This window comes from Oncorhynchus kisutch, linkage group LG7 (genome assembly GCF_002021735.2).
Source record: "Oncorhynchus kisutch isolate 150728-3 linkage group LG7, Okis_V2, whole genome shotgun sequence".
NCBI lineage: Eukaryota > Metazoa > Chordata > Actinopteri > Salmoniformes > Salmonidae > Oncorhynchus > Oncorhynchus kisutch.
Genome location: NC_034180.2, coordinates 141,187 through 165,797, shown reverse-complemented (window position 1 = coordinate 165,797; position 24,611 = coordinate 141,187). Strand labels below are relative to the sequence as shown.

Below are 24,611 nucleotides of genomic sequence, written 5' to 3'. Positions count from 1 at the left end.
CAGCTAAAGGAATCCCCACTAATGGCTGTGAATTCAATATGAACAATGTTCCAAGCCGAAATCTGAACACTAACCCTCTTATCGCCTCCAACGCCCCATGCTCAAAGGTTTAACCGAAAATGATACACTTCATATAGCTACCTAATTCGATTTCAATTGACATTTTGTGAATGGTCATTTTGGGTAACCTATATACTGGTGTAGGATCTTAATTGGAGCCGGTTTGCTACAGCAGGAAAATTATCCTGCAGCAACGGGAAATGTGAATTATTATGTGGATTTTTTTTAGAGGTAGATACATTTTTTGTTAAGGAAAATCAAGTCTGAAATGTAAAAGGTGAAAACTCTTATCGATGTGCCCTTGAACAAGGCACTTAACCCTAATTGCTTTTGTAAGTTGTTCTGCTAAATGACTAACATGTAAAGTGTAAATTACAAACTTTAGAATACTTTTTAAGCCTTGAATACACTACAAGTGTACATTTTCCATGCTGTGCAGAAAAATTCTCAGCAACAAAGAGGGATCAAATTAAGATCCTACACCTGTAGGGTGTACTTACAATACCAAAATTAAACTTTTCATGCTTGCTTATATCTTTATAGTTAAGCAATGCTCAGCTAGCCTTCTATACAGTTCCATTGTCTATTTACACTAAGCATCAGTCATGATGTTGAGTCTCCACTCTTTCCCACTGAACCTCTACATTGTACTTCACATAATGATGGTATCAGGCGCACAATAAATCTGTGACAAGATAAGCGAGCTCGCCCAGACGTGTCCAATCATGATGCACGCACGCACACTCACCCCGCTTCCCGCCACAAACACATATAACCCCCCACCCCCGTCTCCAACTCCAACCGTATGGATAATTAACGAGCCTGATTGGTCCCTATTATGACGGACTTAATGAAGCTCTTAATGGAAATTAGTACCAGTTGGCTGAGGCCCCTGTATATCAGCCATGGTTAGTATGCTGCAGGTGAACACAGTGAGCAGCACAGTTAGACAGAACAGAAATCAGAGCAAGCCTCCAGCTCTGTGCCTGCGTCCCAAATGGCACCCTATTCCCTATGTAGTGCACTACCTTGGAACAGGGTCAATTGAGCTCTGGTCAAAAGTAATGCACTATGACGGGAATAGGGTAGCATTTGGGACTCGGGCGTCTCCAACACCAGAACACACAGAGATACTGTAAAGCATTACTATTGCCTCAAGTCCCAATGCCTTCAGTTGCCCTAAACAACACTTCACACAATGGACAACCAGCAGCCAGAAAATATGATGTTTTATGTTGTTTCTACTGCCTGATACTGAACATAATGTTCAAGGCAAGCGTTGGTTTTGTGTGCTTTAACACCGTGCTAATAGTGAGGTATGAGGCTATTCGTTTAGTTTAACTGTGTTGGCCGTTTCCCACCGTAAATATCAGTGCAGCCGCTTTCAAAGCCAGGAAAATCAGCACTTCAGCGCTCGCACAAAGTTCAAGTGTTTTAATCGCTTAGGGCTTGTACGCTTTGAAATGGATACAAATCAACAAGGAAACAGGGTTCTCTCTACCAATAAGCCAGCGCTGTACAGTAATACAGTTTATAACTTATATGAAAGCATGGTTTCACATGAAAATGTTCTCTCTACATTGTTGAACCACAATTCCCATCGCCCCTAATCCCACACCAGTATGACACACGCGCCGCTGTGCTTGCATTGTCGTACTTAGTAAATCAACAAATCAAAGAAAATGTTATTAGTCACGTGCACCGAATACAACAGGTTGAAACCTTACGTTGCTTACTTACAAGCCACTAACCAACAAAAAACTGAATAAACTAAAGTAGATCAACAGTAGTACACACCAAGTTACTGAACAAGTCAGACAGGATTAAATGCTTTCTCACATCTGATCTGAGACCAGGGCTTGTATTCACAGAGTGTCTGAGAGTGCTGATTTAGGATCAGTTTAGACTTTTAGATCATATTGAATAAGATTGCATAGACACCGGGCACCTGATCCTAGATCAGCACTCCTATTCTGAGACGCTTTATGAAAACAGGCTGTGAGTGTGTTCCGGGGTACTGCTCTTCTCACTTGCCTCTCTCCTATCTATGGGAATCCTCCCCAAACAGCTCTGTGCCAGCACGGGTGTAAGCATGGAGACTGTGTAGGACCCAGCAAATGCAAGTGTCACCCCGGCTTCACTGGAAAAACCTGCAATCAAGGTAAGACCGTCCTCCTCACTGCCGACCAGTAACTGGGTTGACGTTGTGATCGTGACATTGTGACATTGTGATGCTTAATGACGTTGTGATTACACCCTACACTAGATTGGATAGACCACTTGGTGTCTTCTGTGTGAAAATACACTGTACCTTTCATACTCCTGTAGAGAAAGAGGGAGAGAGAGTTAGTCAGTTAGTGAGAGAGCGAGAGAGAGAGAGATAGAGTTTAGGTAGTTAGTGAGAGATAAGGAGGGAGAGAGAGAGAGTTGGTGAGAGAGAGAGAGAGAGAGAGAGAGAGAGGGAGATGGGTACTTAGTGAGAGATGAGAGTGCAAGTTAGTGAGTGAGAGATGGAGTTGGTGAGAGATAGAGATAGTCAGTGAGAGAGAGAGCCATAGTGAGTTAGTGGTCGTTCTAATCTGAGCCAGCATGCCTTTACTCAGTGCTTCATGGCCCCTTTCATCCACCTCCATCCAGACCTGCTGACATGAACATTTTCCAAAGGAAACTAATGGAAGTCAAACTTCACCCGGCCCTGAGCGAGGGCATGATAATCATTGTTTATTGTCTACAATGCACACAGACATAGCAACAGGAACAGGCGTATTAATGTTGCCGTTTTATTCATTGATTCATAGCTGATGCAGGATACAGGCAGCTCTCTCCATAGTGGTTAGATACTATAATCACACAGGAGAGGGTGGTAGAAACAGCCTGAATCAGCACAAATGGAAATGCCTGCTGTGCGCCAGGGCCCGTACACACACACACACACACACACACACACACACACACACACACACACACACACACACACACACACACACACACACACACACACACACACACACACACACACACACACAGAGACACACACACACAGAGACACACACACACAGAGACACACACACACGGAGACACACACACACACACACAGAGAGACACACACACACGGAGACACACACACACACAGTGAATGATGCCTGGAGTACAACCTCCCTCTGCAGATAACATCTCAATTACTGTCCTGAGATAACTCAGAGAGCAGGCTGAAAACGCAATGCAACGAGTAGTCCGTTGAGAGTTACCACACAGTGAGTGAGTGAGTGAGTGAGTGAGTGAGTGAGTGAGTGAGTGAGTGAGTGAGTGAGTGAGAGTGCTTGCGAGTGTGTGTGTGTGCGTGTGTCTGTGTCTGTGCCTCTATATTGAATTGAATGACCCCCTCAGTCAGGGTTAGTTTCAGGTAAATCCAAGTGGCTTGAAACTACTTGTGGAATTCACGCCTTAAGACAGGAATGGGATAGCATGTAATTAAAAACAAGAAGGGAGAGAGAGAGAGAGAGGGGGGGGGGGCGAGAGAGACGGTGCGAGAGAGAAGGGGGGAGAGGGGGTTAAAATCCTTTCCGGAATGTAGAAATGAGTCATCGTACATGTCTCAGGCTAAGGTGGCCCATGGCAGGTTGGCTGAACTTTGATGTAGTCGCTAGAAAAAGAATCAAACATGGGTCATGTTCGTTAGTAACCAAAGGAAGAGAACAGACTCAAACTGGGAGGGACTACTTAGACAGGTCCAATAAAAAACATTACATTTTAGTTTTCAGCTGCAAAATGTTTTAAAACATTTTCCGTTGCATGCTCTAATGAACACCTCTGACTTCCTTACTTCGACTAGGGCGGACGTTGCTCTAATGAACACCTCTGACTTCCTTACTTCGACTAGGGCGGACGTTGCTCTAATGAACACCTCTGACTTCCTTACTTCCACTAGGGCGGACGTTGCTCTAATGAACACCTCTGACTTCCTTACTTCGACTAGGCCACGTTGCTCTTTTATCAATTTACTAATAATAATTAGACTTGTCTGACAAACTACCATTTAAAAATATTAAAATGCTGAAGTGTGCTTGGAACTCAGTTGGCAGAGCAGTGCTGTAGACAAGCACTTGGCTTTGACATCTGGTGTGACTGACTGAAGAGCTCATTAAAGGGGCAATCTGGGGATTTTTCAAGTGATCGATCATTTAGAGATAATGTATGTCTAATATGTCTAATATATTTAACCTTCAGCAGGAATCATTCCACGTCGCCTTAGAAACATCATTAATTATTCAAAACCTAAAGATTGGATTTATTTTCTCCATTCAAAGTAGTGATTTGCTGTTTAACTGCTGATTTGCCTTTCTAATGTCAGTCGAAGACTCGCTGTGAATGTTCATTTTCCTTTATGCCGATACTTGATTGATCTATCTATCTATCTTATGTTTAATTCATGTTCGGTTAGACACCCACTTAGAACTGTAATGGTTTAAATAGTGATGTGGCAGAAACACAGAAACATGTTTACAAGCAGTAGTTACAAGTATAACACAAAGGCTACATGCACACACACACACACACACACACACACACACACACACACACACACACACACACACACACACACACACACACACACACACACACACACACACACACACACACACACACACACACACACACACACACACACACACACACACACACACACACACAGTGCAGTGCAGTAAGGTGCATGCTTGGGGCTAGGCATTCTGCTTCCACAATAACTGAGTGGAGAGCACAGAGGAATGATCCTCAAGGCACTGTGATTAACAACAGTGTTAAAGCACCACAACACAGCAGATGTTTGTGACAGCGACAAGAGGGACCATAGAGGTGATCGTTGAGGAGAATTCACTCTCCCTCTTACTTTAAAGTCTCTCTGTCTAGAATCCAGCTTGGTTAGGAACATGTCATTATGTCGCTCTTTCTTCCTGTACCACTGTAATGGCTAGACCAATGTATACCCATAATCTATTCATATTAGTGAGCAATTATTCCAGCAACTTAGTGTTGGGATTAGAGGTATTACAATTATACATTGTACATTGCTATTAATTACGTGTCATTGATCAAACATCCCCTGCAATAACACCAAATGTTCAAAATGTTTCGCTCTATCACAATTACTGATCAAAACCGTGTCCAGCTTGTTTTCAAATGTTAACACTTTTATGTATTTACTTTCTGTAGTTCAAACAATGGATTTACCAATCGCAGATTGCCCCTTTAACAGAATGACATCTGGTCATGGTGGGGCCATGGTGTCGGGGCCAGATGGGTACTGATGCTGTACCACACCAAATCAAACCCATTACCAAGATAATCCAGTTAGCACTGAGACGACGTGCCAGACACACTCCCGCAGATCAAAATCCCTTTAATAAGATGATTATTTTCTACGGGAGGTTTCAATTAAACCCTTGTCTCCCACTGTTTAGATGCCATTAAAAGGTCCTGTGAGGGAGCGAGCGCCATGTAACCGTTTCAGACATCAGAAAGAAAAATATCTGTAATCGAGTTGTACAATTATGAGACCTCCTCTCTCCATTTATTTTGCTCTCTGTCTCTCTCTCTCTACATTTCTCTCTTTATTTATCTCAATCCCTCTCTTTTCTCCCCCTTCCCCCTACATTTCTCTCTCGTATACGTGTCAGCGAACCAGCGGCGGTGGCATCTCTCCAAATATTATGCTTCACGTACCTCAAGTTGAGTACCGCTCGGCCTTCATGTCATCCTAAGCGCTATCTATTCTGAGAGCGTTAGCTAATATAAGGTTTGGAAGTAGCCTTAAACCTCTGTAGTTAGTTGATATTAAATACCCCTGTTTAAGGCTTTTTGCTGTGTTTATTATCTGGAAACTGAGCACGCGCTGACACTCCATCTAGATATCTATCTATTTTAGTGACACTCCATCTAGATATCTATTTTTTATTTTAGTAGACGCTCTCATCTAGATATCTATCTGTTTTAGTAGACACTATCTAGATATCTATCTGTTTTAGTAGACACTATCTAGATATCTATCTGTTTTAGTAGACACACTATCTAGATATCTATCTGTTTTAGTAGACACTATCTAGATATCTATCTGTTTTAGTAGACACTATCTAGATATCTATTTTTTATTTTAGTAGACACTATCTAGATATCTATCTGTTTTAGTAGACACACTATCTAGATATCTATCTGTTTTAGTAGACACACTATCTAGATATCTATCTGTTTTAGTAGACACACTATCTAGATATCTATCTGTTTTAGTAGACACACTATCTAGATATCTATCTGTTTTAGTAGACACTATCTAGATATCTATCTGTTTTAGTAGACACTATCTAGATATCTATCTGTTTTAGTAGACACTATCTAGATATCTATCTGTTTTAGTAGACACTATCTAGATATCTATCTGTTTTAGTAGACACTATCTAGATATCTATCTGTTTTAGTAGACACACTATCTAGATATCTATCTGTTTTAGTAGACACTATCTAGATATCTATCTGTTTTAGTAGACACACTATCTAGATATCTATCTGTTTTAGTAGACACACTATCTAGATATCTATCTGTTTTAGTAGACACACTATCTAGATATCTATCTGTTTTAGTAGACACACTATCTAGATATCTATCTGTTTTAGTAGACACTATCTAGATATCTATCTGTTTTAGTAGACACTATCTAGATATCTATCTGTTTTAGTAGACACTATCTAGATATCTATCTGTTTTAGTAGACACTATCTAGATATCTATCTGTTTTAGTAGACACTATCTAGATATCTATCTGTTTTAGTAGACACACTATCTAGATATCTATCTGTTTTAGTAGACACTCTATCTAGATATCTATCTGTTTTAGTAGACACACTATCTAGATATCTATCTGTTTTAGTAGACACTATCTAGATATCTATCTGTTTTAGTAGACACTATCTAGATATCTATCTGTTTTAGTAGACACACTATCTAGATATCTATCTGTTTTAGTAGACACTATCTAGATATCTATCTGTTTTAGTAGACACTATCTAGATATCTATCTGTTTTAGTAGACACACTATCTAGATATCTATTTTTTATTTTAGTAGACACTATCTAGATATCTATCTGTTTTAGTAGACACTATCTAGATATCTATCTGTTTTAGTGACACTCTATCTAGATATCTATCTGTTTTAGTAGACACTCTATCTAGATATCTATCTGTTTTAGTAGACACTCTATCTAGATATCTATCTATTTTAGTGACACTCCATCTAGATATCTATTTTTTTATTTTAGTAGACGCTCTCATCTAGAGCGACTTGCAGTAGCGAGCGCGTACATTTTCATACTTTTGATTCGTACTGGTGCCCCGTGGGAATCGAACCCACAACGCTGGCGTTGCAAGCAGCATGCTCTACCAACTGAGCGCCATTCTCTGTCTCCGTCTGCCTCTCTATGTCTCTTTCTCTCTGTTTAGTTGGGGTGATATTTGTAAAGTTGAAAGTCAAACACTGCAGCTGCCACAGGATTACAAAGGATACTTTACATGTCATCATATGATTAGCCTTGTGTCACCCAGGTCTTTGCATTGTTCAATTACCATTCTCCTCCACCCTTATCAAGGTCACCTAATGGTCAGTAGGCAGGCAGGCAGGCAGGCAGACAGACAGACAGACAGGCAGGCAGGCAGGAAGACAGGCAGACAGGCAGGCAGGCAGGCAGGCAGGCAGGCAGACAGACAGACAGACAGACAGACAGACAGACAGACAGACAGACAGACAGACAGACAGACAGACAGACAGACAGACAGACAGACAGACAGACAGACAGACAGACAGACAGACAGACAGACAGACAGACAGACAGGCAGGCAGGCAGGCAGGCAGGCAGGCAGGCAGGCCGGAAGACAGGAAGACAGGCAGGCAGGCAGGAAGACAGACAGGCAGGCAGGCAGGCAGGCAGGCAGGCAGGCAGGCCGGAAGACAGGAAGACAGGCAGGCAGGCAGGAAGACAGGCAGGCAGACAGACAGGCAGGCAGGCAGACAAGAGGCTCTGGACTGGACGAAGTTGGCAAGGAAGTAGTTAGACCAGGTGGTTCAGCCTGATTCAATCAGGTAGTCACTACTCTCTCAATAGCACACACACACACACACACACATACACACACACACACACTCTGAAGTCCAGATATACAGTTGGAGGGTCAGACTGACTGATTACTCTCTCTGACTCCGAGACGTTGTCTCATGTCATTGCTGACGCAAAGGAATGCTGGAGGGAGGAGGAGAAGAAGGAGAAACAGGCTCTCTCTCCTTCTCTCTCTTTTTTGGTGTGATTCTAGTCTGCAAATGTGTAATCCTCTTTGCTGCATAATGTCGTTCTTGCTCTCCAGGAATGCAGTCGTGGTCAGAGGTGTACTAATCCCAGAGTGTGTGTGCGTGGGTGTTTTTCCCATCGGCGGCGAGCTCTCACTCTCTCTCCTTGTGGTGTGCTGTTTTGTCTCCCCCTTCCCTCCCCTATATAAGAAGAGGAACTGGACTATGTAACCCCCCTAACATGGGACAGTCACCCCCCTATCTTTCTTCCTGTGGACCACCAGCCTCCAGCAGGGGTGTTGATGGAGGGTGAGATAAACTGTGGAATGTGAGGTGGTGAAGGGTGCCCCCCCGCTCCCTGCCACACCCAGCACCCACTGTATGCCCCACATGCATGGCTCAGTCCTCTATGGCTTGGGCTGAGTGAGAATGAATGTCTCCTCCTCTTTTCTTCCTCTCCTTCCCTCCTCCTTCTAGGAGAGCCGATACCAGAGCCTGGCCTGGCAGCAGGTATGGCAGAGCGAACGCCAAGCATGCCATGATGCCATGATGCCAATATGCCACACCACTCTGTGCCTCTTTGCACTTAAACCCTGTTTCTATTCTGGACTCCTATTCCAGCATCTCGGTTTCCTGTCTTTATTTGAATCTCTCTCTCTCTTCATCCCTCTCTCTCTCTGTTCTCCTTTAGCCCTCTGAAGCAGTGGCCTTTTCCTTCATCAATCAGCACTGAAAGCTGCTGTGCTATTCCCAATTTCTTCCTCTGTTTTTGTTTTTCGTTCTTCTCCTCCCCCCACCTTCTCTTAATTTTCCTGAAATTCCGACAGCTCGGAAGGGGAACCATCACATACATGGGTTCTCATGGTTTCTCAGCCACCTTAGAACAATAGACCACTCTGTCTGTCCGGCGTTATCGTGTTATTTTATTTCAAGACCTGCATGTTCTTGACCAAAGAGCACCCTGGGTAATCTGTTAGCAAGTGATAGTGGCGTGTCAGAAATGCACCGCCGACGCATACCTTGAAGCAGTCCACCCAATAAATCACTTGGTCTACTCTCTCCTTCTCCTCTCTCTATTTATCTGTATCTCTCTCTCTCTCTATGTCTCTCTCTTGCTCTCTCTCTCTCTATGTCTGGAGTGGCAGCTAGCCTAGTGGCTAGAGTGTTAGGCCAGTAACCGAAAGGTTGCTGGATCGAATCCCCGAGCTTTCAAGGTAAAAATCTGTAGTTCTGCCCCTGAACAAGGCAGTTAACCCACTGTTCCTAGGCTGTCATTTTAAATAAGAATTAGTTCTTAACTGACTTGCCTGGTTAAATAAAATGTCTCTCTCTTTTTCTCCCTCTCTTGATGCATCACGACAATTCATTGACAGTAAATAGTAATATCTCAGTGAAGGGTTCAACTCCAGAGACACATACAATAGACTCCCAAGACCTTGTCAAGTGGTGGTTCTATCTCTCCTATCTGTCAGTCCTATCTGCTATCTCCTCTCTCATCTGCTCTCTGTCTCTCGTTCGTTATCTCCTCCCGTCTCCCTCTATCTTGTCTATCTTCCAACAGGGAGCAGACTCAGCCAGGCTGTGTATGTCATTTGGCTGCGCTAGTTGCTGCTCGGCGCTTGTGCTGTTTGAGAACGTGACCCATTCCTTTCCCATCATCCTCTTCATTTACATTTTCAAGCTGTTTTCAGTTGTCACTGCCTGGGCAAGTGAATACCTCTCTCTCTCTCTCTCTCTCTCTCTCTGTCTCTCTCTCTCTCTCTCTCTGTCTCTCTCTCTCTCTCTCTCTCTCTCTGTCTCTCTCTGTCTCTCTCTCTCTCTGTCTCTCTGTCTCTCTCTCTCTCTCTCTCTCTCTCTCTCTCTCTCTCTCTCTGTCTCTCTCTGTTCTCTCTCTCTTCTCTCTCTGTCTCTCTCTGTCTCTCTCTCTCTCTCTCTCTGTCTCTCTGTCTCTCTCTCTCTCTCTCTGTCTCTCTCTCTCTCTCTCTCTCTCTCTCTCTCTCTCTCTCTCTCTCTCTCTCTCAATGGACAATGTTTTTGATGTTTCTTTGCCTTTTACCATGTCTCTCTCCACAGCAGCTCTTATTAATGATGAAGGCAGAGCTCCGGCAGACAAAGCAGGAGTGACAGTGGGAGAAATGGCTGACAAATACCAGCTCCAGGGTTCTGTGTGTGTGTGTATATATGTGTGCGTGTGTGCGTGAATACTGAACTGTCAGGGAGGGTAGTGGCCAATGAAAGGTGACAATAAAAAAACAGGGATGTCGACCAAAATAGCAGACAGGGTGAGATGTCTTGGAGGTGTTGTCGCTAGTCGAGAGGGCATTTTGTCATGTTTGTGTGTTTGGCCATGTTGCTGAGGAGATGCTAATGATAGTTAGCGACAATCCCTGTATGTCAGTAGTGACAGTGCTAATGATGCTAACAAGACTGTGTTGAAGTGTTGGGAATTGTTCTTTGACCTTGAAACAAGTTTGAGTTACTCTTGGAAGTTAATGATAAAAAGGATTAGGATTTTTATAACACATGTTAAGCACCCAATATATCCAGTGTGGTTATCGCCCAATGGAAATCTCAATGACATTGTTTCGTATCACTCCATTCTACGTATGAATTCACTGTTTGATGATAAAGAACAACGACAGGTGCTAATGATTGTCTCTCCAAAGTTACTCCACAAGGAGAGGCATAGTCTTTCTGTTTATAATACAAATGACCAAGTAATTGTGCCTGGATTATTAATCTCAGAGCTGAAATGGCCACTTTAGTTTCTCATTCTGTCAACGATTTCTAGTTGAATGTCTTGGTGGGAGTCGATATTTAATATGATGACTTTGTCCTGACAGCTCCAGATGTGCCATCTCTTCTCGTTTAGTACTCAAGGGTATCAAGTGTAGGAGATGAAACACACAGACACAGATTTTACAGAGATTTGTTCATAATTCACTATGTTGTATATAAAACTGTAACAGATTCATTTGCTTGTGGATATATTACTTATGAATATGTTTTATTTACTAAAATCTTAATGTTTTATATAAACCACTGACACCAATAGAGAATCTTCTCTTAGAAACCAATAGAGAAGCTTCTCTTAGAAACCAATAGAGAAGCTACTCTTAGAAACCAATAGAGAAGCTTCTCTTAGAAACCAATAGAGAAGCTTCTTAGAAACCAATAGAGAAGCTTATCTTAGAAACCAATAGAGAAGCTACTCTTAGAAACCAATAGAGAAGCTTCTTAGAAACCAATAGAGAAGCTACTCTTAGAAACCAATAGAGAAGCTACTCTTAGAAACCAATAGAGAAGCTTCTTAGAAACCAATAGAGAGGCTACTCTTAGAAACCAATAGAGAAGCTTCTTAGAAACCAATAGAGAAGCTTCTTAGAAACCAATAGAGAAGCTACTCTTAGAAACCAATAGAGAAGCTTTTCTTAGAAACCAATAGAGAAGCTTTTCTTAGAAACCAATAGAGAAGCTACTCTTAGAAACCAATAGAGAAGCTTTTCTTAGAAACCAATAGAGAAGCTTCTTAGAAACCAATAGAGAAGCTTCTCTTAGAAACCAATATAGAAGCTACTCTTAGAAACCAATAGAGAAGCTTCTCTTAGAAACCAATATAGAAGCTACTCTTAGAAACCAATATAGAAGCTACTCTTAGAAACCAATAGAGAAGCTACTCTTAGAAACCTATAGAGAAGCTTATCTTAGTTGTTTTGTGTGAATTAGTGCTATTGGACAATTGGAAGTCAAAACTAGTACGCCACAGTGTTCTATTCTAATCCGTCCCCAACCCGTTCTGTCAGACTGTTAGTCATCCCTTAACATTTACTGTATTCTAGTACGCCACAGTGTTCTATTCTAATCCGTCCCCAACCCGTTCTGTCAGACTGTCAGTCATCCCTTAACATTTACTGTATTCTAGTACGCCACAGTGTTCTATTCTAATCCGTCCCCAACCCGTTCTGTCAGACTGTCAGTCATCCCTTAACATTTACTGTATTCTAGTACGCCACAGTGTTCTATTCTAATCCGTTCTGTCAGACTGTCAGTCATCCCTTAACATTTACTGCATTGGAAATTGACTTAAGCCCAATGGCACAGCGGAGGATTTAAAAAGACCGTTTCTCCCCTACCACCAATCACGGTGCTGACATGGCCTTAGCGGGCTAGCCAATTCACATTAATACCGTGGTATACGACCAAGGTACATGACCGAGGTACACTCCAGTCCTCGTCCCATTCATCTATTTAAATCTGTAGCATCTGTCCGATACAGACGGGCATGCCAGCGCCCAAAGCACCCAAAGAATGCATTCCCATTCCGCGCGTTGCCCCAGAGCTAAAGATGGCGCCGTGCATGGTTTTACTCTGAAGTGGGCCAGGCTTTAAAACGACCGGCCATCATGTACAGCTGTGATGGAGATCTATTGACATGGCATGCCTCAATTAGACATGGAAGGGGGTGGTGTAACTCAGATAGATGTTGTTCTAATGTTGTTGGGACGGTGTGGGGGTGTGTGTGTGAGTGTGTGTGCGTATACAGTATGTGTGTCACTCCCCTCCTTACGCACACACACACTTAAAGGGACACTTCTGGATTTGGGGAATGATGCATTGTATCTATTTCCCCAGATGAACATGAACACGTGGATACTATTTGTATGTCTCTGTGTCCAGCATGAAGGAAGTTAGAGGTAGCTTCGCGAGCCCATGCTAACTTCCCCAGCCCAATGACTGACTGGAAGTCTCTGGGTATCTGCTAGCATGCTAGTAGTTCACCGGACTCTGGGAAAGTAGATAAAGGGCCTCATTGCCAAAATCCTGAAGTATCCTTTTTAGCACTCCTGGTGGTCCCTGTTCTCCCAAGGGACCCTACTTCCAAGCACACTTCAAAAGGTGTCCACTCCAGGTGCAGTACATTAACAAAAAATGTAACCCCTTGAATTTTTCAACCGTGGAAATCAGTACTCTTATGGAACACTTACTTAACCCCACTGTTGGTGTCTGTGTTTCAGACCAATGTAAAGATATGACTTGAGTTAGTGTCTGTGTTTCAGACCAATGTAAATATAATGACTTGAGTTAGTGTCTGTGCGTTTCAGACCAATGTAAAGATAATGACTTGAGTTAGTGTCTGTGTGTTTCAGACCAATGTAAAGATAATGACTTGAGTTAGTGTCTGTGCGTTTCAGACCAATGTAAAGATAATGACTTGAGTTAGTGTCTGTGTTTCAGACCAATGTAAATATAATGACTTGAGTTAGTGTCTGTGTTTCAGACCAATGTAAATATAATGACTTGAGTTAGTGTCTGTGTTTCAGACCAATGTAAATATAATGACTTGAGTTAGTGTCTGTGTTTCAGACCAATGTAAATATAATGACTTGAGTTAGTGTCTGTGCGTTTCAGACCAATGTAAAGATAATGACTTGAGTTAGTGTCTGTGTTTCAGACCAATGTAAAGATAATGACTTGAGTTAGTGTCTGTGTTTCAGACCAATGTAAATATAATGACTTGAGTTAGTGTCTGTGTTTCAGACCAATGTAAATATAATGACTTGAGTTAGTGTCTGTGTGTTTCAGACCAATGTAAAGATAATGACTTGAGTTTGTGTCTGTGTGTTTCAGACCAATGTAAAGATAATGACTTGAGTTAGTGTCTGTGTTTCAGACCAATGTAAAGATAATGACTTGAGTTAGTGTCTATGTGTTTCAGACCAATGTAAAGATAATGACTTGAGTTTTTCTCAGCAGTATTTGACAGGTGTTGAGCCTCGGGTACATTCTCTTCATTCTGAGCTCACACAGCGTGTAACCTTAACAAGGGATAGTTTTCTAATAATATCTGCATAGACTGGTAGGGGGGGTAGGGGTGGGGGGTGGAGCTCCAGACATTTACGGTCACAAAAAGAAACACCCTGAAATCAGCGATGGAGTTGTCAAGGCGATACACAACAGTAATGTCACCATCGGTATGAACTTTAAAAGGTTACGCACGAGGAAGCGATTTGTTTTTACCATTTGCAGCATGTAATAAGCAGCTTGGTCAGTTGGAACAGCTGTTAACTGTGTCTTCCTGTGAAAAGAGGAGGAGAGGAGGAAGGTAGCGGCCGGGCTTGTCTGAACATGGAAACACTTCACTTCCTTTAGGCACTTACCTGAGACTGGCCCCCACCCTCCACACCCCACTCCCTCCCATATACTCCATACAAATGATGTGCTGGGCTTGACCCAGATTGACCCTATGCCCTTTGATCTCTCGCTCTCTCTCTCTCTCGTCTCTCATCCCTCTCTCCTGCTATCTCTAGCCCCCCTTCTCTCTCACCTTCTCATCCCTCTCTCATCCCCCATCTCCCTCTCTCTCTCTCTCCTCCATCTCTCTCTCTCTCTCTCTCTCTCTCTCTCTCTCTCTCTCTCTCTCTCTCTCTCTCTCTCCCTACCTCCAGACACAAAATAAGTGTGGGCTGAAGAAGCCTAACTCCCACTTTTCCTCTCTTTCTCCTTCCTCTCCGTCCCCCACGCTACCTCCTTCTGATTCCTCCCTTTCTCCTCCCTCCCTTTCTCCTCCCTCCCTTTCTCCTCTCTCTCTTTCTCCTCCCTCTCTTTCTCCTTCCTCTCCATCCCCCACACTACCTCCTTCTGATTCCTCCTTTTCTCCTCCCCCCCTTTCTCCTTCCTCTCCGTCCCCCACGCTACCTCCTTCTGATTCCTCCCTTTCTCCTCCCTCCCTTTCTACTTCCTCTCCGTCCCCCACACTACCTCCTTCTGATTCCTCCCATTCTTCTCCCTCCCTTTCTCCTCCCTCTCTTTCTCCTTCCTCTCCGTCCCCCACGCTACCTCCTTCTGAATCCTCTCTTTCTCTCCCTCCAGACCTGAACGAGTGTGGTCTGAAGCCCCGGCCGTGCAAACACAGGTGCATGAACACATACGGCAGCTACAAGTGCTACTGCCTCAATGGCTATATGCTGATGCCTGACGGGACATGTGGAAGTGAGTGGAATGTCACATGACGTGGGTCTGTGTGGTGTGAACAGTGTGACGGTCTGTTCCTCTTCTCTTCGTTGACTCTGTTTGTATTTCTCTGTCTGTCAGTCTGTTGTCTCTTCATTTTTTCCTCTCTGTCTCTCTCACTCTCTCTCTCGCTTCCTCTCCCTCACCTCAAATGTATTCACTCTTTAAAGCCATTAGAGTACTGTGCTCTCTCTCCAATTATGAAGTCCATTTTCACATCCGCGATTAGACCTTTGACCACACTACGGTCTCTCCTGCTATAATAAAATGTTCAGGGAAAGAAAGTCAACATCCCATTCTATCCACTCACCGTTACCGCTACAGGCAGGCTCTGGGGAGCCAACCCTAGTATGCATCCTAAATGACTATAGGCCATGGTCAAAAGTAGTGCACTGTATAAAGAATAGAGTGCCGTTTGGGACGTACCCCCAGTCAAATATGAAGTAGACGTGGACTTTAACCGTTGTATATAAAATGGGACTGTTATTGCTTAGCCCTAAAGGTTTTCTGACTCCTCCTGTAGAGGGGATAGTGTCTGTGCCCTCCAGTAACCGCTGATATTTTTATTTCTCCTTTCCTTGCACCTGTTGCAACCACACGATCTTATGGAGAACCTTATAAAAGTGTGAAAGTGCTCACTTAAGTGTTCCTTTGATGAAAGCAGTAATGATATCGCCCCGACTTCAATGTGGAGGCCCCCTCTTTGAGCGGTAAGGTTCTTTTGCTTTTCTGATTTGATTCTGGCAGCGGCAGAATTATTTACTACTTTTACCCACCAGGAACAAAAACCACAAGATACCCGTGGAGGTATAACATCAGAATATCCATGTGTGTTCTATCTACATATGTCGCGTGTACAAAACACTAAGAACACGTTCCAAATTGCGTTGCCATCAGAACATCCTCGATTCCTCGAGGCCTGGACTCTGCAAGGTGTCCAAAGGATTCCTCAAGGATGCTGGCCCATGTGGACTCTGCAAGGTGTCCAAAGGATTCCTCAAGGATGCTGGCCCATGTGGACTCTGCAAGGTGTCCAAAGGATTCCTCAAGGATGCTGGCCCATGTTGACTCTGCAAGGTGTCCAAAGGATTCCTCAAGGATGCTGGCCCATGTGGACTCTGCAAGGTTTCCAAAGGATTCCTCAAGGATGCTGGCCCATGTGGACTCTGCAAGGTTTCCAAAGGATTCCTCAAGGATGCTGGCCCATGTGGACTCTGCAAGGTGTCCAAAGGATTCCTCAAGGATGCTGGCCCATGTGGACTCTGCAAGGTGTCCAAAGGATTCCTCAAGGATGCTGGCCCATGTGGACTCTGCAAGGTGTCCAAAGGATTCCTCAAGGATGCTGGCCCATGTGGACTCTGCAAGGTGTCCAAAGGATTCCACAAGGATGCTGGCCCATGTGGACTCACAGGAGTGTCAAGTTGGCTGGATGGCTTTTGGGCGGCGGGCAATTCTTGATACACACGGGAAACGATTAAAAGTGTTAAAGATACTTCTTGAACCTTTCTCCTCCCCATCATCTACACTGATTGAAGTGGATTTAATCGATAAGGGATCATAGCTTTCACCTGGTCATGGAAAGAGCAGGTGTTCATAATGTTTTGTCCACACAGTTGGTAGTTATGTATTTTTTTTAGGATCTTCCTCTCTCTTTCTCCTCTTCTTCCTCCTCGTCTTTGATCAACAGGCTACTCTAACGTTTTATCAGCCTGGCCTGCGTCCCTCCTCTCCTTCCTCCTCCTCGTCTTTGATCAACAGGCTACTCTAACATTTTATCAGCCTGGCCTGAGTCCCTCCTCTCCTTCCTCCTCCTCCTCGTCTTTGATCAACAGGCTACTCTAACGTTTTATCAGCCTGGCCTGCGTCCCTCCTCTCCTTCCTCCTCCTTTCTCCTACAGTCTATTCCAGAGTACCTGCTGCAGCAACAAACGTAGCAACTTTCATGTCCTTTTTTGGAAATGTTGTGGAAGAGAAGTGGGAGGGGGGGGGGGGGGGGGGGCTCCACACAAAGAAATGATTTTATGTTATTTTGGAGAGCAGCTTGAACTCCTGAACTCCAATGAGAATGGAACACCAGAGTGGTGTGTTCAGGACAAACAGGAGGGCGAGAGAAGAGAGGGTGAGAAAGGGTTAAAAGTGAAGTGAAGGGAGGGTGAAGGGTGGGTATTTTGTGAGTGCCAATATTCCACTCTACCTAGGTTGTGATCCAGAGTATATTGCTGTAATTAATCCTCACTGTGAGTCTTCCTGTGTCCACACACTTGTGTGTGTCATCTGTGTGTGTCCTTAATGTTTGCGTGTGTTTGTGTGTGTATGTGTGTGTGTCCTTAATGTTTGTGTGTGTTTGTGTGTGTGTGTCCCCTTAATGTTTGCGTGTGTTTGTGTGTGTATGTGTGTGTGTCCTTAATGTTTGCGTGTGTTTGTGTGTGTGTGTCCCCTTAATGTTTGTGTGTGTGTGTGTGCTTATGTATGTGTGTGTGTGTGTGTTCTTAATGTTTGTTTGTGTGTGTGTGTGTGTGTGTGTCCTTAATGTTTGTGTGTGTGTGTGTGTGTCCTTAATGTTTGTGTGTGTGTGTGTGTGTGTGTGTGTGTGTGTGAGAGAGAGAGCTAGCTATAACCTGCTGCTGTATCCCCTCCAGATACCCGTACCTGTGGTATGGCCAACTGCCAGTATGGCTGTGAGGTGCTGAAGGGAGAGGTGCGCTGTCAGTGCCCGTCGCCAGGGCTTCAGCTGGCGCCGGATGGAAGAACCTGTGTGGGTATGTTCTGTTCTAGTGTTAAATATATCAGCACGCACGCACATAAGCACACACACACGCGCACATCCACACACACACACACACACACATCAAGATGTGTGAGCCTTATTCAATTATTCAACGCCAGAAGAAGCGTTACTTCTTGTCTTGTAATAGAGAAACGTGAGACGGGTGAGTTTCTTTCAGTCTTGTCAGCCTTTGAATTTTCTGAAGAGATGATCAAATGAAATTTGATTGCCACAGAGCTCGACAAAATACCTTTGGAAGCAATGAAAACACAAGTTAGAATATCAAATAAGCCCTTGAATGGGGAAGACAGCAGCAGGGAGAAGAACCTTCCTGTTGTTCTCAAACATTCTTCTTCACTTTCTGCTGGCCCGTTGGCATTCTGAATGTCCTTGACAACCTCAATGGTGATTCCCTCTCTCTCTCTCTCTCTCTCTCTCTCTCTCTCTCTCTCTCTGAGCTACTAATTACATTTTTACTACGTGGAGACTGCATAATGGCCTTTTTTAATGAAGGTGAATGCACTGACTGAAGTTCACTGGGAGAATAATGACCAGGAATCTCTCTCTCTCTTACATGCCACCACTCAGATGAGTAAATCTCAGGTGGACAAATTGAGGCAGTTAATCCGTGTCACATCTTAATGCAGGCTCTGTCTATTGGCTCAGCTTAAATACAAGCTCTGTCGATTTCGAGACTGAGGGGAGGCAGAGGGGGTGTGGCTTTAAAACAGAGGCACATCAATCATTGTTGTGGAAGGAGAGAGAGGTTTCTAGCCCAAAGGTGTTACAATGGCTCTGGAAATATTTGAGGAGACCCCTTCAACCCTTTTCAGAAAGAGGAGGGTTTTTTAATGGAAGAGGGTGTCTGCTTTAAATCAATACTATGGTCAAGGGTTACCAGTGTTAGCAATTTATGTTATTCTTCAATAACACAAACTCCAAAGAAAATCAGGGTGAGATCGTCCTCTCAAACTCTGCATGGTGAATTTATCTTCAAAATATTCTTATACCAGAGAGAGTTGATAGCTGTTCCAGGGTAGGATGATTTGGATGAGTTGTATGGGGCGGCAGCGTAGCCTAGTGGTTAGAGCTTTGGACTAATAACCGAACTGTATCAAGTTCAAATCCCCGAGCTGACAAGGTACAAACCTGTTGTCCTGCCCTTGAACAAGGCAGTTAACCCACTGTTCCTAGGCCGTCATTGAAAATAAGAATTTGTTCTTAACTGACTTGCCTAGTTAAATAAAATATGTCTGGTCCAGTCTAGTAGTCTCGTTGTTATTTTGTGTTGTTCCTCTGGCAAGTGAAGAGGTCCATGTCAAATCCCTCAAAAAATGGTTAAATAAATCTGAAATGCTGTAATCTTTTGACATGGACTAGACCTTTATTGACAGGCGATGGAGATTGAGAGGCGGGAAACATGTTGAGGACAATACGCTATGATTAACGAGTCATCCTGGGATTAATGAGTGCTGATTAATGATTAACTCCTGGGATTTTTGGATTGTTCCAGAAACTAGACAGCTTCATATTTCATTTATCCCTCTCATAAAAATGGCCAATTAATCAAAGGGTTTGTCGGCAGAAAAAAACATCTATGCAGAACTGAATATAAGCCGATAAACACTAAATATGAAGTGATTGAATGAAACAGCACTGTTCTTTCTAGACAAGCAGTTCTTTTCATGGGTAGGTTTTCGGACAGAAAAGCAGTGATTGATTGGAAACCTTGTACATATTTTGTCCTGTTGTAGGCTACCCTATAGAATGCATCCATCTTTCTCTTAGACTCTCCATAACACTCGGTAAGTTTCAAGTTGGCGTAACTGTCAGAGTTGTTTCCCTCATGCAACATTTTACAGCACATTAACTCAGGGTTTTAAGTGAAAAAAGACTCACCTAGGCCTGTAGTCCTTTCAATGTATTCCTGCCCATGCAACTACAGAGGTGGTTTGAGTCTACCCTGACGGAGTAAGCTGTTAAAACCTTCACCACCGTGGTGTGTATTGTTCTGATCATAGGATTGAATACATAATCGGCTTTCGTTCGTGTTTGAATAATCCCAAAGGAGAGAAAAGAAGAAATAAGGAGAGAAAAGACCTGTGAAAGAGAGGAAATGCTGTTATTTTGAAAGATGCAGATGAACCTGAGGCTGTAGTTATATATGTATTCATGTAATACCTATATGCGTTGATGTGTTGCTAGCCAACCTAAGCAAACACAAAGAGACATGTATTTCCATTGATTTACATGGATATATACGGCTTTGGTAGAGGTGAAACTATATGTTTATTAATAAAGAATGGAAACCCTGATGAAGGTGGGCTAGCTGATTAAATGTTGGTATTTATTACATGTATTGAATCAGAGCCATGATATTGTACAGCCCTTCCTTCGTAGCATTAATGCCTCTCCTTCTAAGTATTAATAAAGACTCAACTATGAACTGTAGTTTCACCTGTAATGTTCCTACTTTCAGACGTTGACGAGTGTGCGACCGGCATGGCCAAGTGTCCCCGGTTCCGTAAGTGCGTCAACACATTCGGGAGTTACATCTGCAAGTGTCACGAGGGCTTCGACCTGCAATACATCAACGGGAAGTACCAGTGCGTAGGTACGTAATGAGGTCATCCAGGCTTCCACACGTCTTACCTGGGGTTTAAGGGTCAAAAGGTCACAACGGGCAGGCTTGTTGAGATGTTTTGCGTCTGGAGCGCAGGTGTTGTTTTTACATTAATAATTTTAAGAGAGAGATAAGAAGAAAGAAAGGAGGGGAGAGAGAGAACGAGGAAGCGGAAAGAAAGAAAGAAAGATGGCATAACCTTAAGAAATCCTGTCAAACCTCTAAGTATTTACTGCATCTTCTCTGAACAAATCACATTCACTCTTTAATCTTGAACAGAGAATCATTCAGTAAGTCTATTGGAATGACGCCTCCTCTGTTCTCACGCCTTTGAGATGTGTCAACAATCAAAAGTTCAACACTGTCAGTTGTGCCGTGTTCACTAAACTCCTCATAACGTATTATCTGAATGGGTGAGGGTTTTAATGAACTAACAAGCATTCTTCGTAAAGTATTCAGTGTACTGATTCTCTCTCTTCACTCTAATAAATAGCACTTCCCCTAATAAAAGGAGACGTTGACGTAAACGCCGAACTCCCTCTGAGTGAAGGGGAAATTAACCTTGGCCAATTAGCATGCTGTACTTCTGCTGCCTTTCACTGTGTTTATGTGCTGTGCAAGAGCTCTCTTTTCTTTCTGTCTGTCTTTCTTTCTTTCTTTCTTTCTATCTTTCTTTCTTTCTTTCTTTCTTTCTTTCTTTCTTTCTTTCTTTCTTTCTTTCTTTCTTTCTTTCTTTCTTTCTTTCTTTCTTTCTTTCTTTCTTTCTTTCTTTCTTTCTTTCTTTCTGTCTGTCTGTCTGTCTGTCTGTCTGTCTGTCTGTCTGTCTGTCTGTCTGTCTGTCTGTCTGTCTGTCTGTCTGTCTTTCCTTCTTTCTTTCTGTATTTGTCTCTCCCCTCCCTCCCTCCTACTCAGCTATGTGGTTCTCCTGTCTTTCAGATGTGGATGAGTGCTCCTCAGGCCAAAACCAATGCAGCAGTTTCGCCACCTGCTATAACACGCCTGGTTCCTACAAGTGCAAGTGCAAAGACGGCTACAGGGGGATGGGCCATGACTGCAAACGTAAGCTAGGCCACTGAATGGCCCCGCGGCCCCTCTCTCTTTTTTAAGGGGACAGGGCCCCCTTTTTTATTTTCTTTGGTGGTGTTTTTTGAAGGCTGGAGGGTGGACCAGATTACGGGGTAGGAAAAGTAGTCTGCAACCTAAGAGCAAGGGGCTGAAATTCTTGTCTTCGTAATGGCTGTCACTCATGAGTGAGATAACCCCGCCCCTTATCGTCTAGTACGGCCATCTTTATCTTTAAAGACAGTCAAACGTTTTCCAGACGTCAGATGTCTCTTTCTTTTTCTTCTTTCTCCGGCTAGTGTCTCCTTCCTCTAACGTGATAGACCACTCAGGCGCCTGTGTGTCTCTTCTGTCTTTGTTGTTGCTGTTTGCACAGCGGCTCAATGGCAAAAATAAAAGTAATCTATTATTATGATATATCCCCAGTAGTTGAATATTTTGACTGAACCGCTGTACGCCAGTCAGTGTCGGCATCTCAAATTGCACCCTATTCCCTATATAGTAAACTATTTTTGACCAGAATGCTATATGCCCTGGTCAAAAGTAGTGCACTTTAAAGGGAAACGGGTGCCGTTTGGGATGCTGCCAGTGTAGCTAGCAGCACACAGAACCCCTCCGCCCGCATTGAGCACTAGCAGAATCCCGACACTGGTATTTGAAGCAATCTGTCGCCTTCCGGTGTGATACAGAAGTGGCTCAAGGGGGAGGGAGTTGATTTGCTATATCCTATTTGTGTGTCACATGCTGTATCAAAGCCCCTCCGTAACCCGAGAAAGCTTGAGCCGAGACTCTCTTTGAGAAGCCCCACACCCCTACCCTCACCCCCCTTCAGTCCTCAATCATGGAGCCCTTTTTCCTCAAGTCGTCCCTAAATGCCTTTTCTATTCTGCCCTCTGACCTGTGGAATGTGAGGACAAACAATAGATGGGTCTTGCGTCTCTCCTTCATGACATCAGAGGCTTTGGGGGTGATCCTGAGTGCAGGGATTTTTCTAGGTGTGGTTGGTATCACTCCACACATGAATACCAGCTAGCTGGCTGTCTTGCTGGCTGTCTGGCTGGCTAGCTCAGGGCTGAGAACTATGACTGCTCTATCAGGGGATAAAGTGGAAATGAATGTTAGAAAATGAGTCTTGATATAAGGGGGTGATTTGGTTTAAAAGATAAAACATTTATAGTCCTTCCATGAGGGGGAGTATGCTTTATGGATACAGAGATACAGCTGGTTGCTTGTTTACGCAGGTAAAGTCATTGCAGATGAAAGAGCTGGCCTTTCTTTCCAACGGTCAGTTGGTCACTGCAGTCACCACTTCTTTATGCCTCATTAACACCAAAGAAGTCAGGGTCGTGTTCATTAAGCACCAAACTGAAGAAAGAAATACACTGAAACAGGAAGGGACTATCTGGACACCTCCAATTAGAACTGCATATTTGTTTCCATTGCAAAACATTTTAAAACATTTTAATGTTGTTTTATGTTCTTTTCCCTTCCAGCCATTCCCAAGGTGGTCATCGATCCCCCCAGGTTCCCCCCGAACCACAACAACATTATCCCTGACTCGGACCACAAGAGGACCACCACCACGATCCGACCGCCCATGACCGCCAAGAGAGTCGCCCCCACCACCCCCAAAAGAACCACAACCACTCCCAAACCAACGACCACGACCACTACTACTACAACTACTACTAGAGCACCTTCTACAACCACACTACCACCTCCCCCACCTCCTCCAAGGACGATGCCCCCCACCCCTCGTAAGCCAGTGGTCCCCACGAGACCACCAATCATACCCACCAGGAGACCCCCTGTAGTCACCCGTAAGCCCTATGTGCCCCCACGGCGTCCCACCATCACCTCTCCACCGCCCCCCACCCGCAGGACCCCACCCTACGTGCCCACACGCCGCCCGCCTCCCCCAAAACAGCCCGAGCCGGTCACCCCAGTGGACAACACCATCGAGAAGGAGGTCACCAAACAGAGAGGTGACGTCCACAGTAAGTTTGGTTTTTGTCTTGCTTGAGGTTTACATTGACTGTTATGCATAGTGTGTGTGTGTGTGTGTGTGTGTGTGTGTGTGTGTGTGTGTGTGTGTGTGTGTGTGTGTGTGTGTGTGTGTGTGTGTGTGTGTGTGTGTGTGGGAAGGGGGGGGGGCATCCATAAACTTCTGAATGTCCACCTCAGCTACTTTTCAGCAGATTTGGTTAAAAAGATAAATAATATTCATCGGCCGGAGAGTCAAGTGTGTGCTCCGACAGCGAAACCAGATGGGTGTGGCTAAAGCTTAAGAGGGTGTGAACGACGCTGAATGGGTGTAGACAAAGAAAAGCTCTTCACTAGATAGCAAAACATTTAAAGGCGATATTGTCAAAATTGAGTATACAAGTTGATCAACTTTCAAAGCAGAATTACTTCCCCATTGTTCCTCCTGCAGTGTATGATGTACCATTGTCTAGTTCTGAGTCTCTACTTTTCAAATTTTGTTACATAAGACCGAATCCAGGTGGTGAGTCCCATATGCGGTCAATTTATCTTGATAAGATGCTTGGCAGGTTTCTGCCAACTGGATGTGACCATTTGCTTATGCATATTTCTTTCATCTGGTTCGTAATATATCAGGCATGATTGTGAAATATGTGCATCCAACCGTTCCCAATGACAGAATGAAAACACTTTGTCTTTCTGTCAACAAATCAGTTGTGAAGCGGTCCAGAGTAAATCAAGTGTGTATTATTATCTTAACCCGTTTTCAACAGAAAC

The 24,611-nt window shown here is 43.8% G+C and overlaps 1 protein-coding gene across 8 annotated transcripts in view; it reads left to right on the top strand.

Moving 5' to 3' along the window:
- The window catches only part of LOC109876336 (nephronectin), a 55,455-nt gene that overhangs the window by 15,981 nt on the left and 14,863 nt on the right, over nt 1-24,611 (top strand). For 3 of the 8 annotated variants that reach the window (XM_031828245.1, XM_031828244.1, XM_031828246.1), the window contains 7 exons: nt 2,129-2,221; nt 8,599-8,697; nt 15,259-15,378; nt 18,039-18,158; nt 20,646-20,780; nt 21,726-21,848; nt 23,345-23,848. In XM_031828245.1, the coding sequence (XP_031684105.1) occupies nt 2,129-2,221; nt 8,599-8,697; nt 15,259-15,378; nt 18,039-18,158; nt 20,646-20,780; nt 21,726-21,848; nt 23,345-23,848 (1,194 nt within the window). The remainder of the gene's footprint in view (nt 1-2,128; nt 2,222-8,598; nt 8,698-15,258; nt 15,379-18,038; nt 18,159-20,645; nt 20,781-21,725; nt 21,849-23,344; nt 23,849-24,611) is intronic. The other 5 variants (XM_031828248.1, XM_031828247.1, XM_031828249.1 and 2 more) reach the window with 2 other exon arrangements.